The 23,623-nt window shown below is 52.2% G+C and overlaps 1 protein-coding gene across 2 annotated transcripts; it reads right to left on the bottom strand.

Annotated features, from left to right (window-relative positions):
• Positions 1–286: 286 nt before the first annotated feature.
• ADAMTS8 (ADAM metallopeptidase with thrombospondin type 1 motif 8) lies at positions 287–22,188 on the bottom strand. 2 transcript variants are annotated; one of them, XM_064731992.1, is made up of 10 exons: positions 21,433–22,188; positions 13,616–13,855; positions 12,588–12,720; positions 11,607–11,774; positions 10,360–10,658; positions 7,567–7,750; positions 7,083–7,255; positions 6,283–6,458; positions 3,121–4,230; positions 287–2,967 (listed from the first exon to the last, which is right to left on the bottom strand). In XM_064731992.1, exons 1-9 carry the CDS (start codon positions 22,036–22,038, stop codon positions 3,498–3,500), a joined length of 2,712 nt encoding a protein of 903 aa, XP_064588062.1. In that variant the 5' UTR covers positions 22,039–22,188; the 3' UTR covers positions 287–2,967; positions 3,121–3,497. The 2 variants fall into 2 exon arrangements, with proteins under 2 accessions (XP_064588062.1, XP_064588061.1); XM_064731991.1 differs by having other exon boundaries at positions 287–3,042; positions 3,185–4,230.
• Between the last annotated feature and the right edge of the window lie 1,435 nt (positions 22,189–23,623).

The raw sequence follows: 23,623 nt of genomic DNA, 5'->3' as shown, positions 1-23,623 counted from the left end.
AAGTATATAATATATACAGAAATATATACTGTATATGTATAGAAAAGAGGTAGGTGCTCATAAAGCATCTGCAGAACAGAATTGCTTTCAATTTTCTGCAGAACAATTCTGGCTCCATGGGTTTTGTCTATTCTCTCATGTAATATTTTGGTTCAGCATCTTAAAACTGAATGAACCATTTATTATCAATAAGATACGGAAAAGAGAGATTTAAAATCTCTCTGGGATGGAGATAATAACAGTCCTGAGAAAAGTGCAAATAAAGACAAATGCAAAGAGATAAAAGGCAGGAAGTCCTTTATTGAGGGGTAAAGGCAGAGCCACAAACAGACTGTTTTCAAAATTAAAAACAAATACAAACAATAGGCTAAAAATCAGAAAATTGTATTTTCCCCCTCTCCTTAAGATGAATTCCAAAGCTTAATTTTGGTTGGGTTTGTTATGCTTACACAGCTTGGTGGGTACAGCAGGGAGGAGGGAAACACCAGTCAGATACCAGAGTGGATAAACAATGAGCAAAGACATCCCTTCTCTGAGCTCCCTGCAGCTTCCAGAGAGGGGATGTGGGAGCAGCATGTTAAAACACAGTCTTTTAAATCTCTTTTTTCTTTCCTTTTTTTTTTTTCTCCTTTCCAGCTACTGTACAAAACCAAACAGAAATTTGTAATAAATACCTAACACAAGAGGCTCAGTACATTGCTACAATCCTTCACTGAAGGGAAACATATATATATAAATATATATATATATATAGCCTAATATATAAAACCTCTTTGACTTAAATCAGAGTAAAGGCTACTTGTTTTTACAGAAACCTGGGGCAGGAATTCCACTTAGCATCACCCACACCTCAACAGAGCATCACTGCCTCTGGTCCCCCCTCCTGGGGGATCCCCACCTTCCCTCTTGCTGGAAAAGCAGCAGGATTTGCCCTAAAAAAAGGAGTTTTTACATCCAGCAAAGCAGCCACACAGTGATTATAAAAACCTGGAAAAACCCCTTGGCATGCACACATTATCCTGGGTGATAAATACAGACATTTTCCTTGGCACTGCCTCAGACTGATGTTCCTGACCCATCCTAAATGCTGGTGCTGACACTGGAGAGGAAACACATGCTGGCTTTGAGTTTAAAACCCTTGCAGACTCAGAGGGGAAAAAAGAAAATAACCCTGCAAGGCTGCATGACTTTAGCATCCAGCTATTTGTTAGAACTTAAATTCCTGGAGATTAATTAGCAGATGTAGAACATTGCCCAAAGGTAGGTCTGTACCACAGCACAAACAGCTCTGCATCCAAACTCTGCAGCTGGCCTTCAGGTTTTTTTTTTCCTTTCCTAATAAAAACAAAGGAACCAAGCACTCAATACACTCAATCCTGGGCTGTAGCTCCCGTGGTTTTGATAGAAATCATGTATGGGAGATAAAACAGGAATATTTCATGTTTTCAGGTGAATAGTGAGGTTTCTGTCTTCAGAGGAGCAGCTCATCCCACCATCCCATTCCAAACCTGTCTGGACAGCCAGGGAAGGGTCTCACACGAGCTTGGCTTGCTCAGGCAAAAGGGACAAGGAAAAGGATTTGCTCCATAAATGTGAATGGGGAATCTGAAACATCAAAAATTCCAGCCCTCCTCGCCTTCCTACGAGAAAAAGGCAGATCCCACTGGAAATTCAACATTTTGCTGCCAAAAAGGAAGCCAAGGCAGGGTATGAGAGGAGCCTGGAGATACTGAATTGCTCATCCAGCAACAGCAAAATCTTTCCAAATTCCATCCCTGCTCCCCAGGCACAGGCTGCTGCCAGCACATGGCCAGGGATTGCTTTGGAAAGGGCAAAGTTCAGGGTCTGAACAGCCATCTGTGCTGGGGCCAGGCAGCAGCTGGGCTGGGGCTGCTCCCCACTGGGAAAGAGCAGCTCCAGCCTTGCCAGGCTCGGTCCTGCACCGAGAACTGCTCAAGCAAGGCTGGAGCTGGCACCAGATCTGAGCACTCTCAAATGTCCCAGGAAAGCAGAGGTGGGGAGCAGCACTGGTCACCTCTGGCACCATCTGCAGATCCTGGGCTCATCCCTGCTGCACACCAGGCTGGTGAATTAGCTCCAAAATTACAGCAGAGCTGAAAAAATGGGCCCACAGGGGACTGAAGGACAAGGATGGGAAAGGAAACGCTGGCACACCAGAGTGCCTGCTCCAGAGGGCATCACAACAGGCATTTCACAGTCAGCACTGCAGAATTAGGAATTAATTAATCCTCAGAGTGGCCCTGTAAGACAGATCAGGTGTAATTAAGCCTTGGTCTTATAGCTGGGGAAACAGAGGTGTGGGGTAACAGATTTAGGAATAACCACAGATGCTGGGGGTGTTTGGAGACAGAGGTTTGTCACGTTGTAGATTATAAATCCAGCAGAAACCACCTCTCACCTGTCCTCCTGCCTGATTCATGCCAGGATCTGGCTCTTCAGTTACTCCTTCTCCCATTCATACAAGCAATTTATCTCCCAAGTGAAACCTACAGCTGATAAAACACTCCTCATGCTCAAGGACACCCACACTGCTGCAGGGAGGGGATGGCGACCCATTCCATGCTTTTTGTGAAGAGATCCCAGTTTTATCAGCAAAGACATCCACCCTGGACCTCCCTGGCCTGCAGCTGGGATGGGGTGACAGCAAAACCAGGCTCCCCATTTTCCCCAGTGCCAAACCCCAGCAAACTTTACAAAAGCAACCTGCAACCACATCCAGCTCTTTGGAAACACCCTACAGAGATCTGCTCATTTTTCCCTTTAAGTTACAACTTGCCTGCGAGCAGCCAGCCAGAAAGAAAAGGAAGAAAGAAAGGAAAAGAAGTGATTCCTCCCTGTTTTGCTGCCATTATTCTCCTCTCTGAGGTAGACATCGATGTGATGGGGATGAAGCACTGGAGAGTGAGCCCAGGGTACCCTGGCTCTCCTGCCTCAGTGTGGTGGCACCTGTGGCACCCTGTCCTACCCTGGCTTGGTGGAGGCTGTGGCACCATTGCTGTCCTGTCTCAGTGCTGTGTTAGCCTGTGGCACCCTGGCTGTTCTGCCCTGGTGTGGTGGAGCCCAGGGTACCCTGGCTCTCCTGCCTCAGTGTGGTGGCACCTGTGGCACCCTGGCTGTCCTACCCTGGTGCACCATTGCTGTCCTGTCTCAGTGCTGTGTTAGCCTGTGGCACCCTGGCTGTTCTGCCCATGTGGAGGAGCCCATGGCACCCTGGCTGTCCTGCCCCAGTGCTGTGTGGCACCCTGGCTGTCCTGCCCGGTGTGGAGGCACCTTGGCTGTCCTGCCCCAGTCCATGGCACCCTGGCTGTCCTGCCCCAGTGCTGTGTGGCACCCTGGCTGTCCTGCCCCAGTCCATGGCACCCTGGCTGTCCTGCCCCAGTCCATGGCACCCTGGCTGTCCTGCCCCAGTCCATGGCACCCTGGCTGTGCTGTCCCAGTGCTGAGCGGCACCCCGGGCTCCTGCAGCCCGCCGTGGCTCAGCACTGCCGCAGCAGGCAGGCGGTGGTGGCCGGGGGCGGTCCCGGCGAGCTGCATTTCTCGGGGGCGGTGATTTTCCCCGCGTAGTCAATGCAGGAGGCGCTGCGCGTCCGCACGCCCTCGCCGCACGTCTGCGAGCAGGGGGACCAGGGACCCAGGCGCCACAGAGGGCAGGGCACGTCTCCACAGGGCTTGATGTCCTCAGGCTTGAGGGATCTGTTGCAGGCAGAGGAGGTCTGACCCTCCACGTCCCGGCAGTCCACCGTGCGCCGCTGCCAGCCGGAGCCACACGTCTTGGAGCACTCGGACCAGTCCCCCAGCACCCACTGGGAGGTCAGCATCGGCCGGATGACATTGACCGACTTCTTCTCTTTGCCCTTCTGCTTGCTGAAAGGGACGTCCTTGGGGATGAAGAAGGTGTACTTGACTTTGGGTGGGAAGACCTCGCTGGCAATGGTCAGCAGCTGCACGGTCAGGGGCTCGGGGAGCTGTCGGAAGCTCTGCAGCCTCTCCAGAGTGGTCATGGAGCCGCTGTACTTGAGGATGGTGCCCTTAATGAGGATGTCCTGCTCCATGGCTGAGATGGCAAAGTCTCCATTGAGCAGGTACTTGCCCTCAAGGGTCTTCAGGGCCAGGTAATTCCCGTCGTGCCGGAGCCCCCGGTGGCTGCGCTGTTTGATGTCGATGTTGGTGGCTCCGGCGGGGATGGTGACAATGTCATTGTAGCCGTACCTGCACGGGGCAAAGGGACACGGTTATTCTGCAAGATTTACTAAAAACACACTCATGTAAGGAGCAGCACTCAGGTGTAGGAGCGTCAGGGGGGTAGGACGGTGGGGATTGATGGAGACCAGAGATCTCTGCAGCCAGGGCTGGAACTTGGGGTTTATTGCACAGGGCCTGGGTGCAGGGCCCTGCTGGGAGCTGCCAGCCACAGCTCAGAGCAGGCCTGAGAGAAGAGAGGGGGAGAGAGGATGAGAGGGTAAGGGAGTAAAAAGGGTAAAAAAGCAAAAAGGGTAAGAGAGCGAGGTTCCCGTTACAATACAATAAATCTTCTTCTGTGTTGAATATTCTGATTCTCACTAACCAATCTAGTACAATATACAAATCCTACAGTATTTACATACAGCCTATTAAGAATCATGACATCACCATCCTGTGCTACATTTTAAACCCTAAAAACTCCTCTTTGGGCCCCTTCTGCCAAGCTGTAGGGTCTGCTCTGACCCTTGGGCCTTTCTGCAAGCAGAGGGTGTTGTTCCATCAAAAGGGAATTACCTTCAGCCAGACACACCATTGTTTTCCAGTTGTTCAGTAACTGAGGTATCTCAAAGCTTGCTTTCATTTCAATCTTGCTTATAGTTTCCATATTCTCAAAATCTTTTGCCAGACACTGATATTGATAAGGCTTTCCTGTTTCATCTTCCCCAACACTCAGGATCCTGGCTCTGAAGCCATCCCTCTGTAACCCCAAGCACTCAAGAGTTAGAAATATTGCAGATGTTCTAGATGCGAGCTCAGCTGGAAGGTTTCTCTGAATTCCGTAGAAAATGAGTGATGCATTCAAATGAATGGCTGTGATCACCAGCCTAGGTGGGAAATTCCCCTTGCTCCCTATATTTGGAAGTGGTGAAGTGTTTGGGATTGAAAGCCTGTCACTGGTTATGCTGAAGGGTGACATCACCTATTGACAGAGATAATACAGAGTTAATATAGATGTAGGTACAGATACAGATGTAGAACAACAGAAGAGGAGGGAGTGTCTGCACTCTCAGCTCACTTTTTGAAGGGTTTTGCAGTCACCACTACAATGCAGAAGTAATCCCATTGCAGGATACAGAGGACAATCCCATGCCAGGGAAACGTTTTCCTGCAGAGCCATCCAAAGCCCATCCCTGGAGCACCAGGGCTCCCAGGACAGCACGTGGAAGGTTTCATTGAGCCCTCAGCACTGTGACTCACACTGTGGGGCCAGCACAGGATCATTTTCCATGGATCCCCATGGTGGATGCTGCGGTCAGTAATTGGGTTCAGAGTATTTTGGAGAAAAAGCCTTTGAGTCAAACTCTGCTCTCCGTCACCCTGGCCTCCCTCACCCTGATCTTAATGGGATCTCTTCTTGGCTGCAGCTCCTGTGCTAATCTCCATTTAGTCAACCACAAACAACTCATAGGAGAGTGGAAGCCCCGTTTCAGCTGTTCCCTGGAAGGAAACCATTTAGGAAATCTAATTTGACTGTGTGAGTCACCTCGCTGCATGGAACTGGATGGTTGGGCTTTTGTTATGGTTTTCCAACAAAAGCCTTAAATTCTGCTCTCTGGCGAAGCAGAATTCCCAAATCTGTTGGGTGAGGGAAGTGACTGCCCCAGTGCCCTTGTCCCAGCATTCAAATTCACCCAAAGCCCAGGGAAAAGTTATTGAACATTTATATCACAATCAGCCCTTGAATATGTGTCCAACTCAGTGCTCTGGTGTGAAATGTGTTTTGTAAACTCGTTGGGGCAGATTTATTTGCAGTGGTGCACCGAGCCCGTCACATCAGTTATTATTTTAGGAAATAAGTTCTACTTGACTTGCATAATTCTGCCCCAAAATAAATTGAGTTTAAGTCCCGGAATCTGGGGAGGAGCCCAGGCTCTTGCAATGCCAGCCAGCTGAGGATGCTGGCTTGGATCCTAATGTATTCCAAGCCTACAAGTTTAGTGATAGAAAAGGGGGATGAGAGAGGATGCTGGTGTTCCTCCCACAGCCCATCCCTGCAGAACCCTCTCCCTGGTGCCTTACCTGGATCTGTTGAGCGAGCCGGATATTTTCCTGCACGTGGAACCATTGCCACCACACACCCCACACTTGTCCAGCTTCTTGGAGGAGCCAATGACATGGTCACAGCCAGCCTTGATGCACTGCCCGTGCACACAGATGGAGAGGGTCTCTGGGCCACACAGCGTGCCATCGATCACCTGGGAAAGGGGATGCACAGGAGGAACCAGGCATGAGCTCTGACATGGGGAACAGGAGGGATTCCCATCTACAGGAATCCTACTTTGGTGATTCCCATCTAAAGGGATCTTACTTTGGTCATTCTCATCACCAGGAATCTATCTCTGGAGATTCCCATCACAAGAAGTCTTACTTTGAAGATTCCCATCTCCAGGAATCTCACTTTGGTGATTCCCATCTCAAGGATCTCAAGGAATCTTTGGTAATTCCCATCACCAGGAACCTATCTTTGGAGACTCCCATCTCCAGGAATCTTACTACGGAGATTCGCATCTAAAAGAATCTTACTTTGGTGATTCCCATCTCCAGGAATCTGTAGATATTCCCATCTCCAGGAATTTTACTTTGGTGATTCCCATCACCAGGAATCTATCTTTGGAGATTCCCATCACCAGGAATCTATCTTTGGACATTCCCATCTCCAGGAATCTTACTTTGGAGATTCCCATCACCAGGAATCTATCTTTGGAGATTCCCATCACCAGGAATCTATCTTTGGACATTCCCATCTCCAGGAATCTTACTTTGGAGATTCCCATCACCAGGAATCTATCTTTGGACATTCCCATCTCCAGGAATCTTACTTTGGCCTCAAAGACTTTGAATTCGCTCCTCCCTCGGGCTCGGCAGAAGAGTTTGCATCTGTCTCGGGGGGACACTCCGGCGTACTTGGGAACCCACTCCAAGTGATTCCCTTCCAGGTCAGTGAAGTTGTAGCTGTTGTACTTCTCACACTGCTGCTCCCGAAAGCTTTTCCCTGAAAGGAAAGGTGAAACATGGCCCAGAATCCATGGGAAGCTGGCAGGAACTCCAGTTCCTGGCCATCACAGAGATGTGGCAGTGAGGTTAGGATAGGGAGAACATGCAGTGAGGGTGCAAAAGGGCAGGAATGTCACGAAGGAGGGACCCCACACTCCTTCCATCACTCACAGAAGGTCACAGCCCCCAGCAGGAAGCTGTTGCTCCCCTAGACATGGATATCCAAGGGCGAGCAGAGCAATCCCTGTAGCGCGCTCTGGAGCAGCAGGGGTGGGAGCTGAGCAGGCACTGGGGCACTGCCATCCTTACCATCGGGCGGGCACTCCTGGGTGTGGCAGGACTGGTACTTGGCTCTCTGGCCCTGGCAGTAGCTGCCGCCGTGGCGGGGCCGGGGGCTGTCGCAGTGGCGGTGCGAGAACTGGATCCCTCCGCCGCAGCTCCGCGAGCACGCGCCCCACGCGCTCCAGGGGCCCCAGCCGCCGTCCAGCGCCGCCTGCAAGGGGCACCGGTGTTGGGGTGAGATGGCAGGGTTTGCCTCAGGTACCCCGTGGTTCTCCCTGAAGATTTCATCCCCAGGTGTGTCAGGCACCTCTCCCACCCCCTCCCTTGCCCCGTTGCCGAGCGCTGTCTGTCAGTCCTGGCATTCCAGAAGGGAATTGGCAGATCCAAAGGATGCCCTCTACCCCTGGAGGACATTGGGCCATCCAGGTGTCCTTTGTCCCTTTGTCCCTCCCCTCCTGTCCCTGCTTGGTGGCTCCCTGCCCCTTCCCTGCCCCTCTCCCTGGGGTTAAAGGAGCAGCAACCACGGGCTCAGGGAGTTCTGTTGGAGCTGGTGCTGCATTCAGAGGCCTGTGGGCCAGAATAAAGCTCTGCATCCAAACCCTCTGTCACAGACACATTTTATGAAAAATCCTTTCTTTAAGATTTTTTCTCCTGAGAAGCTGAGAGGCCTCAGGAACAAAATGTAAACAATGATTATCTGCTGCTGTGGAATGCAACAGGTGCATCTGTGATTGGTCTCATGGGGTTGTTTCTAATTAATGGCCAATCACAGTCAGCTAGCTTGGACTCTCTGTCCAAGACCAAGCTTTTGTTATCATTCCATTCTTTTTTTATTCTTAGCTAGCCTTCTGATGAAATCTTTTCTTTTATTCTTTTAGTATAGTTTTAATATAATATGTAACATAAAATAATAAATCAAGCCTTCTAAAACATGGAGTCAGATCTTCCTCTCTTCCCTCATCCTCAGACCCCTGTGAACATGGTCACACCCTCCATCAGAACTAACTCCTTTTCCTTCACCATCACCTTAAAGCTTCTCTGCCAAGGCAGACCTGAGCTCCTGCAGGCCTGGATTTGTCTCCATGTGCCCAGCTGCAACATCCAGATAGCCAAAAGTGTCTGTGGGGTGAAACACCACACACCCAGCCAGCCCAAAGTGTCTGTGGGGTGAAATCACCACAGTTGCTGCCTTTTGGTCAAGCAGCAGGGCCAGACAAGCCCAGGCACGTCCTATCTGGCAATATTGGTATTATTCCAATACAGAAGAAGCTGCTGAGCCCAGCCCTGAGCCTGCCCATGCCCAGCTGCTCCCTCCCAGGGTGAGCTCAGGGCTGGAGCAATGCTAAAATCTCCCCCAGCCCTGATCCAGAAAAGCACTTTGGCATTCACACAAAGTTAGTACTGACTTCCACCGGTCTGTTCACATGCTTAAGTTAAGCTGGGCTTTGAGTTCTTTGCTGACTGACTCTGAAACTGCTGCTAATTTCCCCAGAAGGGCAAAAAGTCATGATTTAATTGCAGATCTGCACTGCTTGTTTTGGTTCAGACCAGCCCATGGCTCAGTAGCAGACTTTTGTCTATGAGCTGGACTCGCCAGTAATAAATATTAACAAAGCAGAAACATTCAGAAATAAATCAGCCCAATCCAAAACCAAAGAGACAGCAGGGGTGGAGTCAGAGATTTGGAAATCCCAAAGGGTCAAGCCCCAGCCCAGCTGTATTGGCTTTGTGGAGGGGGATACAGGGGTGGCTTCTGTGAGCAGCTGCCAGAAGCTCCTGCTGTGTCCAGCAGAGCCAACACCAGCTCCAGGATGGACCCACCACTGGCCAAGGCAGAGCCCAGCAGATGTGCTGTTAACCTTGGGGATAACGTATTTAAGAAGAAGAAAAAAAAGTTATTAGGCAAATGTAATTAGGCAGAGAAGAGAGGAGTGACAATGTAAGAGGAACAGCTCTGCAGTGCAGGAGGAAAGGCAAGGATTCCTCCAGGTACTGGAGCTGAGATTTCCCCAAAATTCTGTGGGGAAGCCCACGGTGAGGCAGCTTTGCCTCTGCAGCCCTTGGAGGGCATGGGGGTGCAGAGATCCCCCTGCAGCCCATGGAGGAACCCAGGCCAGAGCAGGGGGAGGCCTGAAAGAGGCTGTGACCCTGTGGGAAACCTGAGCTGGTGCAGGACCTGTGGAGAGGGGAACCCATGCTGGAAGACCCACAGTGGAGCAGCCTGTCCTGAAGGATTGACCCTGTGGAAGAGTGACCCATGTTGCAGTAGTTTGTGGAGAATGTGTCCATGGGAAGGACTCATGGAGAAATTCATGGAGAATTGTCTCCCATGGGAGGGACCTCACGCTGGAGCAGCAGAAGAACTCTGACTCCTCTCCCAGAGCAGCAGCAAGAACAACCCATGATGAGCTGACCACAAACCCCATTCCTTGCCTCCCTGCACCACTGGAGACAGAAGGGAGAACTGGGAAGGAGGGAGGAGTGGGGGAAAAGTGCTTTTAAGGTCATTGCGATGATTTTGCTACTAATAAATTCAATTAACATCTCTAACTTGAGCCTGTTTTGCCTGTGATGGTGATTGGGGAGTAATTTCTCAGTCTTTATCTCAACTCATGAACCTTCCCTGTCCAGCTGTGGAGGGGAGTGAGAGGGAGGATTTGGTGGGTGCCAGGAGTGGACTTGGACACCACCATTCCCTGTGTCCCCTTACCTGGGGTTTCAGGGCATCCTGCTGCTGGACACCACCATTCCCTGTGTCCCCTTACCTGGGGTTTCAGGGCATCCTGCTGCTGGACACCACCATTCCCTGTGTCCCCTTACCTGGGGTTTCAGGGCATCCTGCTGCACACAGCGCCCGTCCCAGCACAGCCCCTCGGCTTTGCAGGGCGTTCCATCAGCCCACGGCAAGCTGCCGTTCTTGGTGTGGCAGAGGGGCTCCCCACTGCCCGTCCTGCACCACAGCTGGGCACAAATGTCCTCCTCCGTGGTGTTGGGGCAGTGCTGGAAGTCCTTGCCGAAGATCTGCTGGCATTGCTGGTCCAGGCTGTACAGGGCTCTCTGGCCGGGCAGCTCGGCAGGCAGGGACACGGGCTCGGCCGGGGCATCCAGCAGGCAGTCACCTGGGCAAGGCTCACTGTTAGGCTGGAGATGGAGCTCCCAGGGCGTGGTGCCACTGACTGGGCACCCCACACCTCTGCCCATGGCCTGGTTTGACTCCCCCTTCACCCCACACCCCTCCAGGTCTGTGATGTTCACGTGTCTGAGACATAACATAGGACACACCTCGGCTGCTCATCAGCCAAACAGCTGGGTTTATTATTTGGGGCTTGCTCCTACAGGCAATTCAAAGCTCCCAGTTCTAAACAGCCTTTGGTCTAATCTCTACGTCCCCTAGACTCTGAATTAGTCAAATACTTGTATTTTAGGAGAGTTGTTATTGAAAGAGCCTGAGCTAAGAAAAGGCTGTTTGGAGAGATGCTGCAGCTGACTGGTGTCACTGTCATATGTTCTGGAAAAATCCCTTTGCCCAGGATTATTCTCCTGGGAAGCTAAGAAGCCTCAGAGAAAGAGGAAAACAATATTATCTCATTTGCTTCTCCTGTGTTTTGCTGCTCTGGAATGTGTTTGGAGATTTTTCACTGGATTCTGGTGTGAGTGTTTTCACTCATTGGCCAATCATGGCCAAGCTGTGTTGAAGCTCTGGAAAGAGTCACGAGTTTTCATTATTATCTTTCAGCCTTCTGTAAGTATCCTTTCTGTATTCTTTAGTATAGTGTACAAGTATAGTATAGTGCCAGAAGCTACCCCTGTATTATTATTAATAATATTATTTCATTATTATATTTTCATTATTATCTTTTAGCCTTTCTGTATCCTTTAGTATAGTGTAGAAGTATAATATAGTGCCAGAAGCTACCCCTGTATAGTGTAGAAGTTCTTTAATGTTTATTCTTTAATATTATCTAGTATCATAAAATAATAGATTAGCATTCTAAGAACATGGAGTCAGATTCATCATTCCTCCCTTCATCTGGGAACCCCACAAACACAACAGGCTGGAGCCTTACCATGGCCTCCATCCAGGAACTCAGTGAGGTACATGGCACTGCAGGGGGACCAGGGCTGGCTCTTGTTGAGGTGGACGAAGAGCGGGGCCATCACGTGGTGCTCGCCCAGGGGCCCGAAGAGCCGCTCGCAGTTCTTGGAGTCGTCGTGGGGCATGCTGAGCACGTGGCCTGGGGAGCACAGGGATGGCACAGCTGAGCTCCCCAGCCCAGCCCCTGCTCCCCAGCAGATGGTGTGGGGCACCATCTGTAAGTATCAAGCAGCTCCTGTGTCTGCCAAAGCTATTTGCTTCCATAAATCAGAAGGAATAAAAACCTGCTTGGTCTATCTCGGTGGTACAGGTGTGCAGGGCAAAGCAGCCCAAATTTTTAGAAACTCAGAATGGCTTGGAATGGAAGGGAATTAAGGCTCCCTGTCATTTACAGGGACACCTTCCACTAGACCAGGTTTCTCCATGTCCTGTCCAACCTGACCTTGAATGTTCCCAGGGATGGGGCAGCCACAGTTTACCTGGGCAAAAATTAGTCAATGCAGGAAAGGCAAATCAAGGCAGAGATGTGCTTGTTCCCATGCCTGAGCTCATCACAACAGATAAATCATACAATCACTGGGGTTGGAAAAGACCTCCAGAATCCTCAAGTCCAACCTGCGACTGATCCTCACCTTGTCACCCAGCCCAGAGCACTGAGTGCCAGCTCCAGGCATTTCTTGAACAACTCCAGGGATGGGGACTCCACCACCTCCCTGGGCAGCCCCTTCCAATGCTCAACAACCCTTCCAGGGAAGAAATGCACCAATTTACACCAATTTGGGCATTTAGTGTTTCTGTTGGTGCAAACCACCTTTTGTCAATGCCAGAAGCTCCCCAAGGCTCGGTGGGTGATCCCCAGCCAGAAGATGCTGGCGCTGGGCTGTGCCACGACCCCTCCCAGCAGCAGGAGTGGAAGAAGCAGACCTCCCCTCGGGAAGGGAGCCAGTGTTACCCAGTTCATGAGCCAGGGTGTAGGCTGCCTGCAGGCCCTCGTCCTCGATCACGGAGCAGCTCTTGTTGCGGTCGCACATGGTGCCGATGTCCGCCACGCCCAGCGTGTCACAGCTTTGGTGGCCACAGAAATCCTGTGAGTGCCAGGCAGGGGGAGAGGTCAGCAGGGGAAGGGAGCACCACGTTCAACATCTGTGTGAGCAGCCCACTGCTGGTCTGTGTCACAGACATCTTTTATGAAAAATCCTTTCCTTAGGATTTTGCCTCCTGAGAAGCTGAGAGGCCTCAGGAACAAAATGTAAACAATGGTTATCTGCTGCTGTGGAATGCAACAGGTGCATCTGTGATTGGTCTCATGTGGTTGTTTCTAATTAATGGCCAATCAGTCAGCTGGCTTGGACAGAGAGCCTGGACCACAAGCCTTTGTTATCATTCTTTCTTTTTCTATTCTCAGCTAGCCTTCTGATGGAATCCTTTCTTCTATTCTTTTAGTATAGTTTTAATATAATATATATCATAAAATAATAAATCAAGCCTTCTGAAATATGGAAACAGATCCTCATTTCTTCCCTCATCCTCGGACCCCTGTGAACACCGTCACAGGTCTGTGATATCATGTGATATGGAACACAGGACAGACCTCAGCTGTTCATCAGCCAAACAGCCTGATTTATTGTTTGTGCTTGCTCTTACAAGTAATTCAAAGCTCCTGGCTCTAAACAGCCATTGGTCTAATCTCTACAACTCCCTAGACTCTGAACCAGCCAAATGCTTTTATTTTAGAAGAGTTGTTATTGATTGAGACCTCTGTCAGTCAGCCCTGAGGTTGAGCTGGATTCCTTATTTATAACTGGATTAATGTTCAGTACCAGTCAGCTTGTCCTGCAACAGGGCTGCACCCCAAATGACACCCCCCAAAACTGCTTTGCTGCATTCTTTGCACACTGGGGCACCCATCTCCATGATCAACCCCCTTCTCCCCCTCCAGGGATGCCCTGAGCCCTCTCCCTTCTGCTCTGGGCTGCTGACCTGTCTGGTGAGGAGGATGGCGGTGTCGTAGTGCTCGGGGTGCCGGTCGCTCGGGGGGTTGAACCTTTGCTGCCAGCTGCAGAAGTTGCGCAGGGTGAGCCCCCCATTGTCAGACACCTCGGGCCCTGCTGCTGCCTCCTCCACCACCAGCACCTTCACCACCACCAGGCTGATGGAGTTCCTCAGGCTGGGATGCTTGTAGATGCGAGCTGCCATGGACATCAGGGTCAGGATGTGGTTCTGTGGGGGAAGAGATGGGCAGGCAGAGCCTGGGTAAAAACTCTGCTACAGGGCAATTGGTTTTGTTTGAAAAGAAAGAATCAGCCTCATTTATGAAGGGGCTGATGGACTCAGTGCTGCCTTGCCTGTATGTGATGCTTTACACCTTGTGCTGGTGGACAAGCCCTGCATCCCCTCTTCCTAATGCTGCATCTCCTCTCCCATGAACTCTTTGCACCTAAATCCCTCTGGAAGAAATTCCCTGGGGAAAACCTCAGCATTCTGGAGAGTTCTCTGCATATTCCCAAAGCATGCCCCAGGTCAGGAACCAACTCACTCACACCTTGCTGGAGCAAAACCACCCAGTAAAACTTCTGCCTGTGCTGCTCACAGGGTTTGAACCCAGCAACAAACTGGGACTAAAACACTTTGACAGCCAAGACTTTGCCCAGCAGCATCCCCTGCCTGGTGATGACCAGGGATTACTTAATATGTCAAAAGCGCCAGCGATGTTTAGGCTGATGTAAACATCTTATCAGAGCATCAAAATTCCTCCTCTGCTTGGCACCACTCACAGCCCCGAGTCAGGAGTAAAAAATGCAGCTATTACACAACATGGTATTGGGAAAGAGAAAGTGGCTTCTCTCCTCCCCAGACAAATTACACCCTGCAGTCTCAATTCAGAGCCTAATTAAAGTGGAAGGACTCAGTGGGAGCCCTCTCTGATAGCCAAGTTTCACCCAAAATACATTTCCTCAGCAAAGCTGACTCTGTGTGCTCATCCATCATGGTACTGCCAGGACAATGCCATTTTCTGAGACACAAAATGCTGTTTTCTTGGCAAATGAGGGAGATGCTGAGTGAGATACAGCATATCTGCTGCACCAAGAGCCACTTGCCCAGGGCATTTGTGGCTATTTTAAATTATTCTGCCACATTTTATCCTTCCACTAGCAGCTCCACGTAAACAGATGTTCTGTTTCAACAAGACATATCCCAAGTCCTCCCCAGCTCATTATCCAAGGGCAGGCCCCAGCAAGGCTGCTGGGAGCAGGGAATAGACTGGTTTATTTAGACTGGCCAGATCTCCACGCCATGACTCACATCCATGCAACTCATGTCACAGAGAAGTCACTGCAGAGGCAAGAAATTGAGGAGAGAACCCCTCAAGGGTTCAACTTCAATTTCAATTCCATGAAACTGGGGGGAATTGTTCACCCTGTGGGGAAAGTCCATTGGGAACTTTGCTAAAAATATCACAAAGCCTCCTTAAAATTAGGCCCCTGAAGATCTAGAAAGATGCTCTGTGCTGGAGCTGCTCATCCTGGGATCATCCCTCATTTGCAAGGGAATAAATCTGTGTCCTTTTCTAACCCATTAGAGGTTTCTGTCCATAGCAGTAGATTTGACCTGAGAGATCTCAGTTCATACCACAAATCTCCCAGGACACCAGCCCTCACATCCTCAGGGCTACATCCAGCCAAAAACCTCTTTCAGCAGTAGGAACAGAGGGACTTGGAAAACATCTGTCCACCTTCCCTGTGTCTGGAAAGGGAAGATGGAAAGCAAACCCAACAAACAGCTATTTAGTGAAGATTAAAAGGTCAAATCCACTTGTTCCACCATCTGGTGTCAATTTATACCCATCCCTGGCCCATGCAGGAATGGGTTGGGTTTTAGATGGACCCTGACTGCTCTGGGGAGAGCAGCAACCCACCTGCACTGCCTTGGCTTAGCCAAGGGCTTGAAGCCATGGCCAAAAGCAAATTACAGATCCTCAGGGCTCAGGAGAGGCCAGCTGAGTGCTTTTGGCCAACAACAGGCTGGGGAAGGGCTGAATCTTGCTGGTCCCATCCTCCCTCTGCCTTTGCAAACCGGCTCTGGCTCAACCATCACCCAGGAGGGAACGCTGCCTTCTGCAGGGGTTCCTTCCCAGCACTGAGGCTGAGGATGTGGGGATTGGGATCAGGTGCAGGGCAGTGTTTGGGGCTGGGTTTGAGGAGCTCAGGGCTGCAAACACCCTGGGCAGTGTTTGGGTTTGGTTTGAGGAGCCCAGGGCTGCAAACACACTGAGCAGAATTTTGGGCTGGGTTTGAGGAGCCCAGGGCTGCAAACACACTGGTTTGTGCCTTCTTGCCAGGCACTGCAGCCCTGCAGGCACAAGGAGCTTCCCTGCCATTTCCAATCAGCACCCTGGGAGATCTGGCAGGCTGTCTGGTAAACACAGCTGGAAAATCAGCCTCGTACTGCTCTGGGGGAGAGGACACCAGTGTGAACCAGAGAGGGTTGTGCAGCATCTCTTCACTGCCACTGAAGGCACTGTGGAGGGTGAAATCCCATTAACCTCCCCTTTTTACCCCCCAGCTGCAATCCTGAGCTCCCTCTGCTCTCAACATCAAATTCCCCCTAAAAATGAGGAGGGATGACTTTGGTCTGCCACACAGCAGCTCTGAGATCCCTTTTCAGTGATCCAGAGCATCACTGTGTCTGGGAGAGCCCTGCCCTGAGCCAGGCACTGACAGGAGCCCTCCAGCAGCAAACAGCACAGGCAGAGGGACAGGGAAAATAAACACAAGTCAGAGCAAGGGGAGCTGAAGTGGCTGATTTACCCTCATTGAAGGACTGAGTTTTCTGATACAGGCTCTTGCAAAGTCTGCCTGCATTCCCTTTCATGGGAACCACTCAGAAGCTGAAGCCTGGCATTTATTCTTAATTATTATTGTTATTATTTTGATGGGTGAAACTGCTCTTACACAGACATTATTATTGTGCTATGCACAGAATGATTTCATGCTGCTGGACCCACCCAGGACAGAGGGACAGCACCCACAGAACACCCCAGCACAACCTGGATCTCCCCGAGGTGTGGGGAGCAGTGCTCAGCCCAGCCTGGGGCTGTAGGATTGTCTGTTGGTTGGATTTGGTTGGGTTTTTTTGCTGTTTTCTCCCTAAAAACCAGCACTTCTGCAGAAGAAAGAAAAGCTGAGATTCTGGAGCACAGGCAGATGGAAGGGAGCAAATCCAGAGATGGAAAGGCTGCCCAGCTTTTAAAAATCTGCTGGTAAAACCATCTCAGGTTGTCCTTTCCCCCAAGGCTCCATGTGGAGCTCCCTGCCTGGCTGGGGTGCCCAGGGCTGCTGCCCGCCCTGCCAGCCTCCTGTGGGCCAAGAATTCCCTCACAAAAAGGGAATTTACCCCCAAGGGAATGCAGGCAAGCCAGGGGAGAGGGGCACAGCTTGCCAGCCTGCTGCTGTGCCTGGCTGCCCTCCTGCCTGCCCAGCTCTCTGCCCATCCCTGCTCTGTTCGCCACATGATTCCCCCCTTCTCTTCCCCTCTTTGCTGGATATTTGGGGCTGAACCACAAAAGCAGCAATTACCCCTGTTCAGGTCAGGGGAAACTGAGGCACATCCTGACTGTCCCCACCTCTGCAGAGGCAGAGATGGAGTAAATTAATTTTTAATTATTATTTTTAAATTATTATTATATAATTATTATTATCCCATCCTGAGAGCATCCCAGAGCAGGAGTGCTCCACTTTGGGAGCCAGCATGGAGCAGCTTCAGTGGGAGCCAGCACATTTCATTGTGCAGCCCTGAAGGGCAGCAGCTGCTGAATATCCTGGTGTGAGGTGAGTGCCCCAGCCAGAGGAACATTTAGGGGGGCTGCCTGCTCCTCCAGCCCCTGCCCCACACAGGATGCAGGCTCTGGGTCACCCTCAGGGGACAAATCCCAGAAGGAAAGCTGCTGGATGGCAGCATCACACTGCATTCCCTTTAATCCCACTCCAGTTGCCTTTGGGATGGGCTTAGGAGGAGCTGGCTTCTTTTCTCAAGGGATTAAGTGAATTTACCCACTCGCACTGCAAAATACCCTAAAGCAAGGCTAAGATCAGACACAAGGGGACCTGGGGCTTCAGGGTGGCTATGGATTTACCCCCAGTCCCTGTGGGAGTAGGGAGAACCCTGGTTTTGGATTTATGTCTAGTCCATGTGGGAATGGGAGAGCCCTGGTTTTGGATTTACCCCCAGTCCCTGTGGGAATGGGAGAGCCCTGGTGTTGGATTTACCCCCAGTCCATGTGGGAGAGCTCTGCCTTTGGATTTACCTTCAGTCCATGAGGGAATGGGAGAGCTCTGGCTTTGGATTTATCTTGAGTCACGTTGGAGTGGGAGAGTTCTGGTTTTGGATTTACCCCCAGTCCATGAAGAAGAGCCCTGGCTTTGGATTTACCCTCAGTTCATGAGGGAATGGGGAGAGCCCTGGCTTTGGATTTACCTTCAGTTCATGAGGGAATGGGGAGAGCCCTGGATTTGGATTTACCCTCAGTCCATGAGGAAATGGGGAGAGCCCTGGTTTTGGATTTACCTCCAGTCCATGAGGGAATGGGGAGAGCCCTGGTTTTGGATTTACCCCCAGTCCATGAAGGAGAGCCCAGGATTTGGATTTACCCCCAGTCCATGTGGCGAGAGCTGGCAGCAGGACCCTGGCAATGCCCCATGCCCTGCACTCCTGTCTGGTCTGAAAGGGAATGGTTTGTAACAGCACTCCTAAAACCTCATCAATCTGCCTGGAAAAACCACACAAGTCAGCAAGGAATCCCAGCGTTTCCAGACTGATCTGATTCTGCTGTGCTCCCCAGGGATTCCCAGCCCTGGGAGCGAGGAAGGGCAGACTCCTCACTCAGAGAGGAGGAGGGAAAGGGGATCACAGCCATTGTGCTTGCAGAGGAAAGCCTGGAAATGTGTCTCATCTGCACCCAAGAGACTGGAGAAATCCCACCACAGGAATCCCCTTTGGCTGCCAACTGGCTGGGGAGGCTGCAGCTGGCTTTTGGAGCTGCCTGGTGCTTTAGGTGTCCTGGCAAACGCTCCCAGCCATGCAGAGCAGCCTCACAAGTGCAGCCCAGCTGCAGGTGCTCAGCCCTCCTGCACACAGGCAGGGTTAGCCCTGTCCCCTGCCTCAGTTTCCCTGCTCAAAACCCCACTCCACTCTGTGAGGGATGCTCACAGTCCCTTTGTTTTCAAGCACTTGGGATCCTCTGCAAGAAAAATGCAAAAGCTCCTGTATCCAGCCTGGACATCCCTGCAGGTTAAGCCCTGCCACATCCAGGATTTACTGCCCAGCACTGTCCTGCTGCTGATGCCCCCCCAAATACCCCAACCATCAAGCCCAAACAATGATTAAACCCCCAAATTTCAGGTCTAGTTCTGCTCTCACTTCACCATTCCCTTCTGGTTTACATAAAAGTACTGATGAAGGTAGAATAGGCTCTTATTGTCTAAACTAGGTTAACAGCTGAGTTATAATGCTGAAATTGATGGGAAATAAATCACGAGCAGCTGAAATTGATGGGAAATAAATCATTTTCCCACCACAAGCATGGCATTGATTATAACTCTCAACGCTTGAGTGCATCTTGGGGTGACTCTTCTGCTCGAGCTGTTACAACTTATGCAAGAAAATAACTGGGAATACAAACAATGCTGCTGACCTTTTATAAATATTTGGTAATTAAAGTGTGGTTACGGGAAGAAAAGTCATTATATAAATACGGTTTGTTCTGACTCAACAATTCTACTCCTTGGGCATCTCTCCTAGATCTCACCAGCACTTGCCACTGCTTTTTTCACCCCACAAGAAAGGTATTTAGACAGAAGCAAGATTGCTGTGCTACTCCCTGCATTCTTGTTCCAGAGAACAAAAGACACAGAAACACAGCAGGTGGTTTTCTGGTTGTTGTTTTTTAGCTGCTACACCAGAGCTGGTGGAAGTTTTCTCCCAAATATTTCAATATGCTATTACTCTATTCATCCAGAACAAGATCTTTGAAGGTCTCCTTCCCCTCCCTGAGAGCTGATGTGAAGATGTTGCTCCAGGGGCTGAGGAAATGATGGTGAAACGGGAGCCAAGCAGGCACATCACTCACCCCAGGGCTGGGGCAGCCAAAGCAGGCAGGGTGCCTGAGTTCCAGCCCCTTGGTCATGGGTAGGTGCCATTTCCTCTGCTGCTGCCTTCACAGATTTACCCAGAGGGATGCTGCTTTTTCCCCAGCTCAAGCTGGGCATCATCAGCATTTCCCCCAGTCCAATTAAATCACTTTAATTCTCGCAACGTAGACACCCTTGGGTGTTGCTTTCAAGCTATCAGGTGCCCAGCTGGGTGCTGAAGGTTCCCTGTATTATTTTTTCTGCCCTCTTGGGGAACCAGAGACCAACTTCACACTGTGGGGAGACTAATTCCCACTACTATTTGTATGTCTGTTGCTTAAAAGTTCAGCTGACTCCACTTCAAACTCTTTTCTGAGCCCTGTGAGCACACGGGGTACCTCCAAGTGCATCACCCTCACTCACTGACCCTCTGCTACCTGCTCCTGCCAGCCTGGCTGGGTGGCAAAAGCAAGCAAAGGGCAAAACCAGAGTGATGCTGAGCAGCTGAAATCATCTGAAGCCCCAAGGTTTAGCATTTACCAAGGTCCAGCCTGGCCTGAGCAGGGCTGGAATTAAAGCACTGCTTTGTTAAGGAGCAGAGAAGCCCCTAGGGGAAGGATAAAGCCGGTAGAAGTGGCAAAGCCAGGCTGCAAAGTGCAGCCCCTGCTTTCAGCTTCCCAACTGCTCCCTGCTGAGCTCCAGCTCCAAGGACTCTTCTCCCAGCCCAAACAACCCGAGAAGGAGCAACTTCAATGCACAATTATCCCTTGCAAAGACCTCAGAGCATTTCCGATGGGACAAACCTGAATTTGGAGCTGAACCATCCATCCCTGCAGGGTAGAAAAATGACCCGGTGCTAATGAACGAGGCACATGGACAGACCTGGAGAGGGGGACGTGGGGGGCTGAGGCACCTCGGACTGTGCTCCTGGGGTCTCCCCAAAAGCCTGGTCGGGGCAGGCTCTCTGCAGAGAGTGTTTAGGGAGGGTGAGAGTCGCTGGTGGCTGAGGGGAAGGGCTGTTCATCCATCTGCTCAGCGCTAACAGGTGGCTCCGGGCAGGGATTGTGCATTACTCAGCCCCTGCTGCATTTACTACTGGCCCCGGCTCCACTCGGAAGGGAACTAAGCCATTCCTGCGGCTCTTCCCTCGCAGCACAAGGGCACTGACCCGCCCTGTCCCGCACCTTTGGGGACACCTTTGGGGCTGCAGGGACATCGCAGTGCCCGGTGTGCAGAGCCAGGCTCATGGGGCTGAGAAAGGCTCCCAAACACTCAGTGAGCCCCACAGATCAGCACCGCAGCTCTGCCCCGGGGATTGGCAGCCCCCACACAGCCAGGGAAGGTGGGACCGAGGTTCCTCGCTCACCCAGAGCCGTCCCCGGTGTCCCGGGGCTGGGAGGACCCGGCACGGGCAGGACAGGAGGGGACGGGAAGGCAGAGGGGCTGGAGGAGGAGGAGAGGCAGCGGGGATGGGGACAGGACAGAGCGGGATGAAGGGATGCGTGTGTAGGGAGGACGGAGGGATGAAGGCTACGGACAGGCAGTGCGAGCGCAGGAGCGGAGCCGGGAGGAGGCGGAGAGGCGGCCGGGGCAGGAGGATGGAGAGACACGAGCGGCACAAGCACGGACAGAAGGCTGCGGGCAGGGGGACGGCGGGCACCCAGCCCTTACCTCCACGTCCTCGCCGTAGAAGCGCACCATGGACGCGTCAGCCACCAGCAGCGTCTCCACATAGCGGGCCTGCGACACGAAGCGCGGGGCCCTGCGGCGCGGCCCGGGCTCGGGGCCGGGGCTGGCGGGGCGCGCTCCCGGCGGGGCCGCGCGGCGCCTCAGGCGGTGCAGGCGGCCCCAGGGCGGCCCGGGCGCGGCCGGCCCCAGCGGCTGCAGCTCGTAGGCCGCCCCGTCCAGCAGGAAGGCGGCTCGCAGCCCTCCGCCGCCGCAGCTGCTGAGCACGGCGGGCGCGTCGGGGCTGCCCTCGACGGCGCCCGCGTAGAAGCAGCCGCGGCGCGGCGGCGTTGGCGGCGTTGGCGGGCGGCGGCCGCCCAGGCGCTGGAGGCGGAGGCGGGGGGCCAGGAACGTGGTGTCGGGGCGGAGGCGCAGGACCACGGCGCGGCCGAAGGCGGCCAGGCGCAGGGCCAGCTGCCCCGGGGGCGCGGGCAGGCGGGCGGGCAGCACGGGCTGAGTGTCCCGCGGGGGCGGCGGCGGCAGCGCCCAGGCGTGGCACAGCAGCAGCAGGTGGAGCGGGGCCCGGCCGGCCAGCAGCGCCCGCCGCCCCATCCCGGCACGGCACGGCCCCGCACCCCCCGGGCTCTTCCCCCGCAGCCTCCGCGCCGGCCGCCGAGCCCGCTGTATTTATACTTTCTCCCCCCGGCTTTGACATAAGAGGTTTATTTTTGATCTCTCGCTGTTCTCCCCACTCCCCTCCCCTGCCAGCCGGAGCCTGGGGGAGGAGGAGAAGTGAAAGAGAGAGAGAGAGAAAAAAAAAAAAAAACGCGACCAGAAAGAAAAAAAAAAAAGAGGGAAAAAAAAAAAAACAAAAATATCCCCCCAAACCAGGGAAAAAAAAAAAAAAAAAAAAAAAAAAAAAGAAGAAGAAACAGAGAAGGAAAAAAAAAGGGGGGGGGGAAACTAAAAAAGAAAAACCCCAACCCACTTTTGGATACGATTTGAGGCCAATCAGGCGCCGGCAGCCCCGCCTGCCTGCAAGTGTCAACTCCAGCCTGTTGCTCTCCCAGGATTAACCCCTTCTTCAGCCCCAGCGCTGCCCGCACGGGTCGGATCCTCCCCAGGCTCCGGGGCTCCAGCCCCTGATAGAGGCGCTGGCACAGTTCCCCCTCCACCAGCACGGAAGGGTTTACTCCAGAGCGCTGATTGATTCTCAGCATCCCCTCCCAGCTGGAAAGCACCGGGCCCATGCCAGCTGGAGAGCATCTCGTTTCAGAAGGTGCCTCGGGAGGTTCCCATGTCCTTCCCTTAGCCAGGGACAGAGAGGGCTTTGGGCCCCAGGGAAAACTCCAACAGGACACACGTACAAGGAGTTTCCATGCTCTGAACCAACAGCTGGATCCACATGGGGTTTCCTCCAGCTGGAATAAGACAACCGGCTAAATCAGACTTGTGGAAAATACCTATGAGAATAATACAATGCAGCCAGCTCCTCCTGTTGCTCTTTGTTTGTTTCACTCTGTGTGTGTTGTGTGACTTCATTTACAAACCCTTCATTCACCCCGTTTCAGACTGCGTTGGAATTCCCAACTGAATTCCCTTGCAGCGAGGAAAAACCCTGCAGCAATATAAAAGTCTCAGGCTGTAAATCCAGGTAGCTGCTGTGTGCTCAGCATGGCAAGCACCAGGAGATGGGCAGAAACATTCTGTCCCTGGCTGGGAACCCACTCAGAAACAGGGAACAACCGGCTGTCACGGAGAGAGGGAAATCACTACGTATATATTACTCCTTCTTTCCTCTTAAGCCCTCCTTCTCCATTAGTTCATGAAATTCCTGGCCTCTGGAGCGCCCTTTGTGCGGCACTGGAACATCCTGAGATGTCCTTGCAGCAGTTTGGGGGTGGTGAATCCATCCTGTGCTCCTTTAGCCTTGCTGGGTGTGCCAGCCCAAGGACCAGATCCTCCACATTTGGTTTTTTTCCCCCCTCAGCCTCATCTGAAAAAGAATTGAAAGAGCCAAGCAGCGTTTGGCACCTCAGGATTCCTGGGAAACCAGAGTCTGGCCAGTGCTGAGTAATGAGGAGTGGGGTTAAAGGCTGCTCTCCCTTTACTCCAGGGTGTATTTACATCCTCCTCTCTGTTATTATCTCCTCTTAAAAGCAACATCCCTACCTATAGTAAACACAGAGCCCTGGCT

This window comes from Zonotrichia leucophrys, chromosome 24, assembly GCF_028769735.1.
Source record: "Zonotrichia leucophrys gambelii isolate GWCS_2022_RI chromosome 24, RI_Zleu_2.0, whole genome shotgun sequence".
Lineage (NCBI taxonomy): Eukaryota > Metazoa > Chordata > Aves > Passeriformes > Passerellidae > Zonotrichia > Zonotrichia leucophrys.
Note: the sequence above shows the minus strand (reverse complement) of the source record. Positions and strands in the feature narration are given on the sequence as shown.

Coding starts and splice junctions, on each gene's coding strand:
- ADAMTS8 (XM_064731992.1), bottom strand. CDS start 22,038: ATGGGGCGGCGGGCGCTGCTGGCCGGCCGGGCCCCGCTCCACCTGCTG. Junction 10,659..11,606: donor GTTCCTGGATGGAGGCCATG/GTAAGGCTCCAG, acceptor AGCCTTGCCCAG/GTGACTGCCTGCTGGATGCC. Junction 4,231..6,282: donor GGCTCGCTCAACAGATCCAG/GTAAGGCACCAG, acceptor TGCCCCGTGCAG/GTACGGCTACAATGACATTG.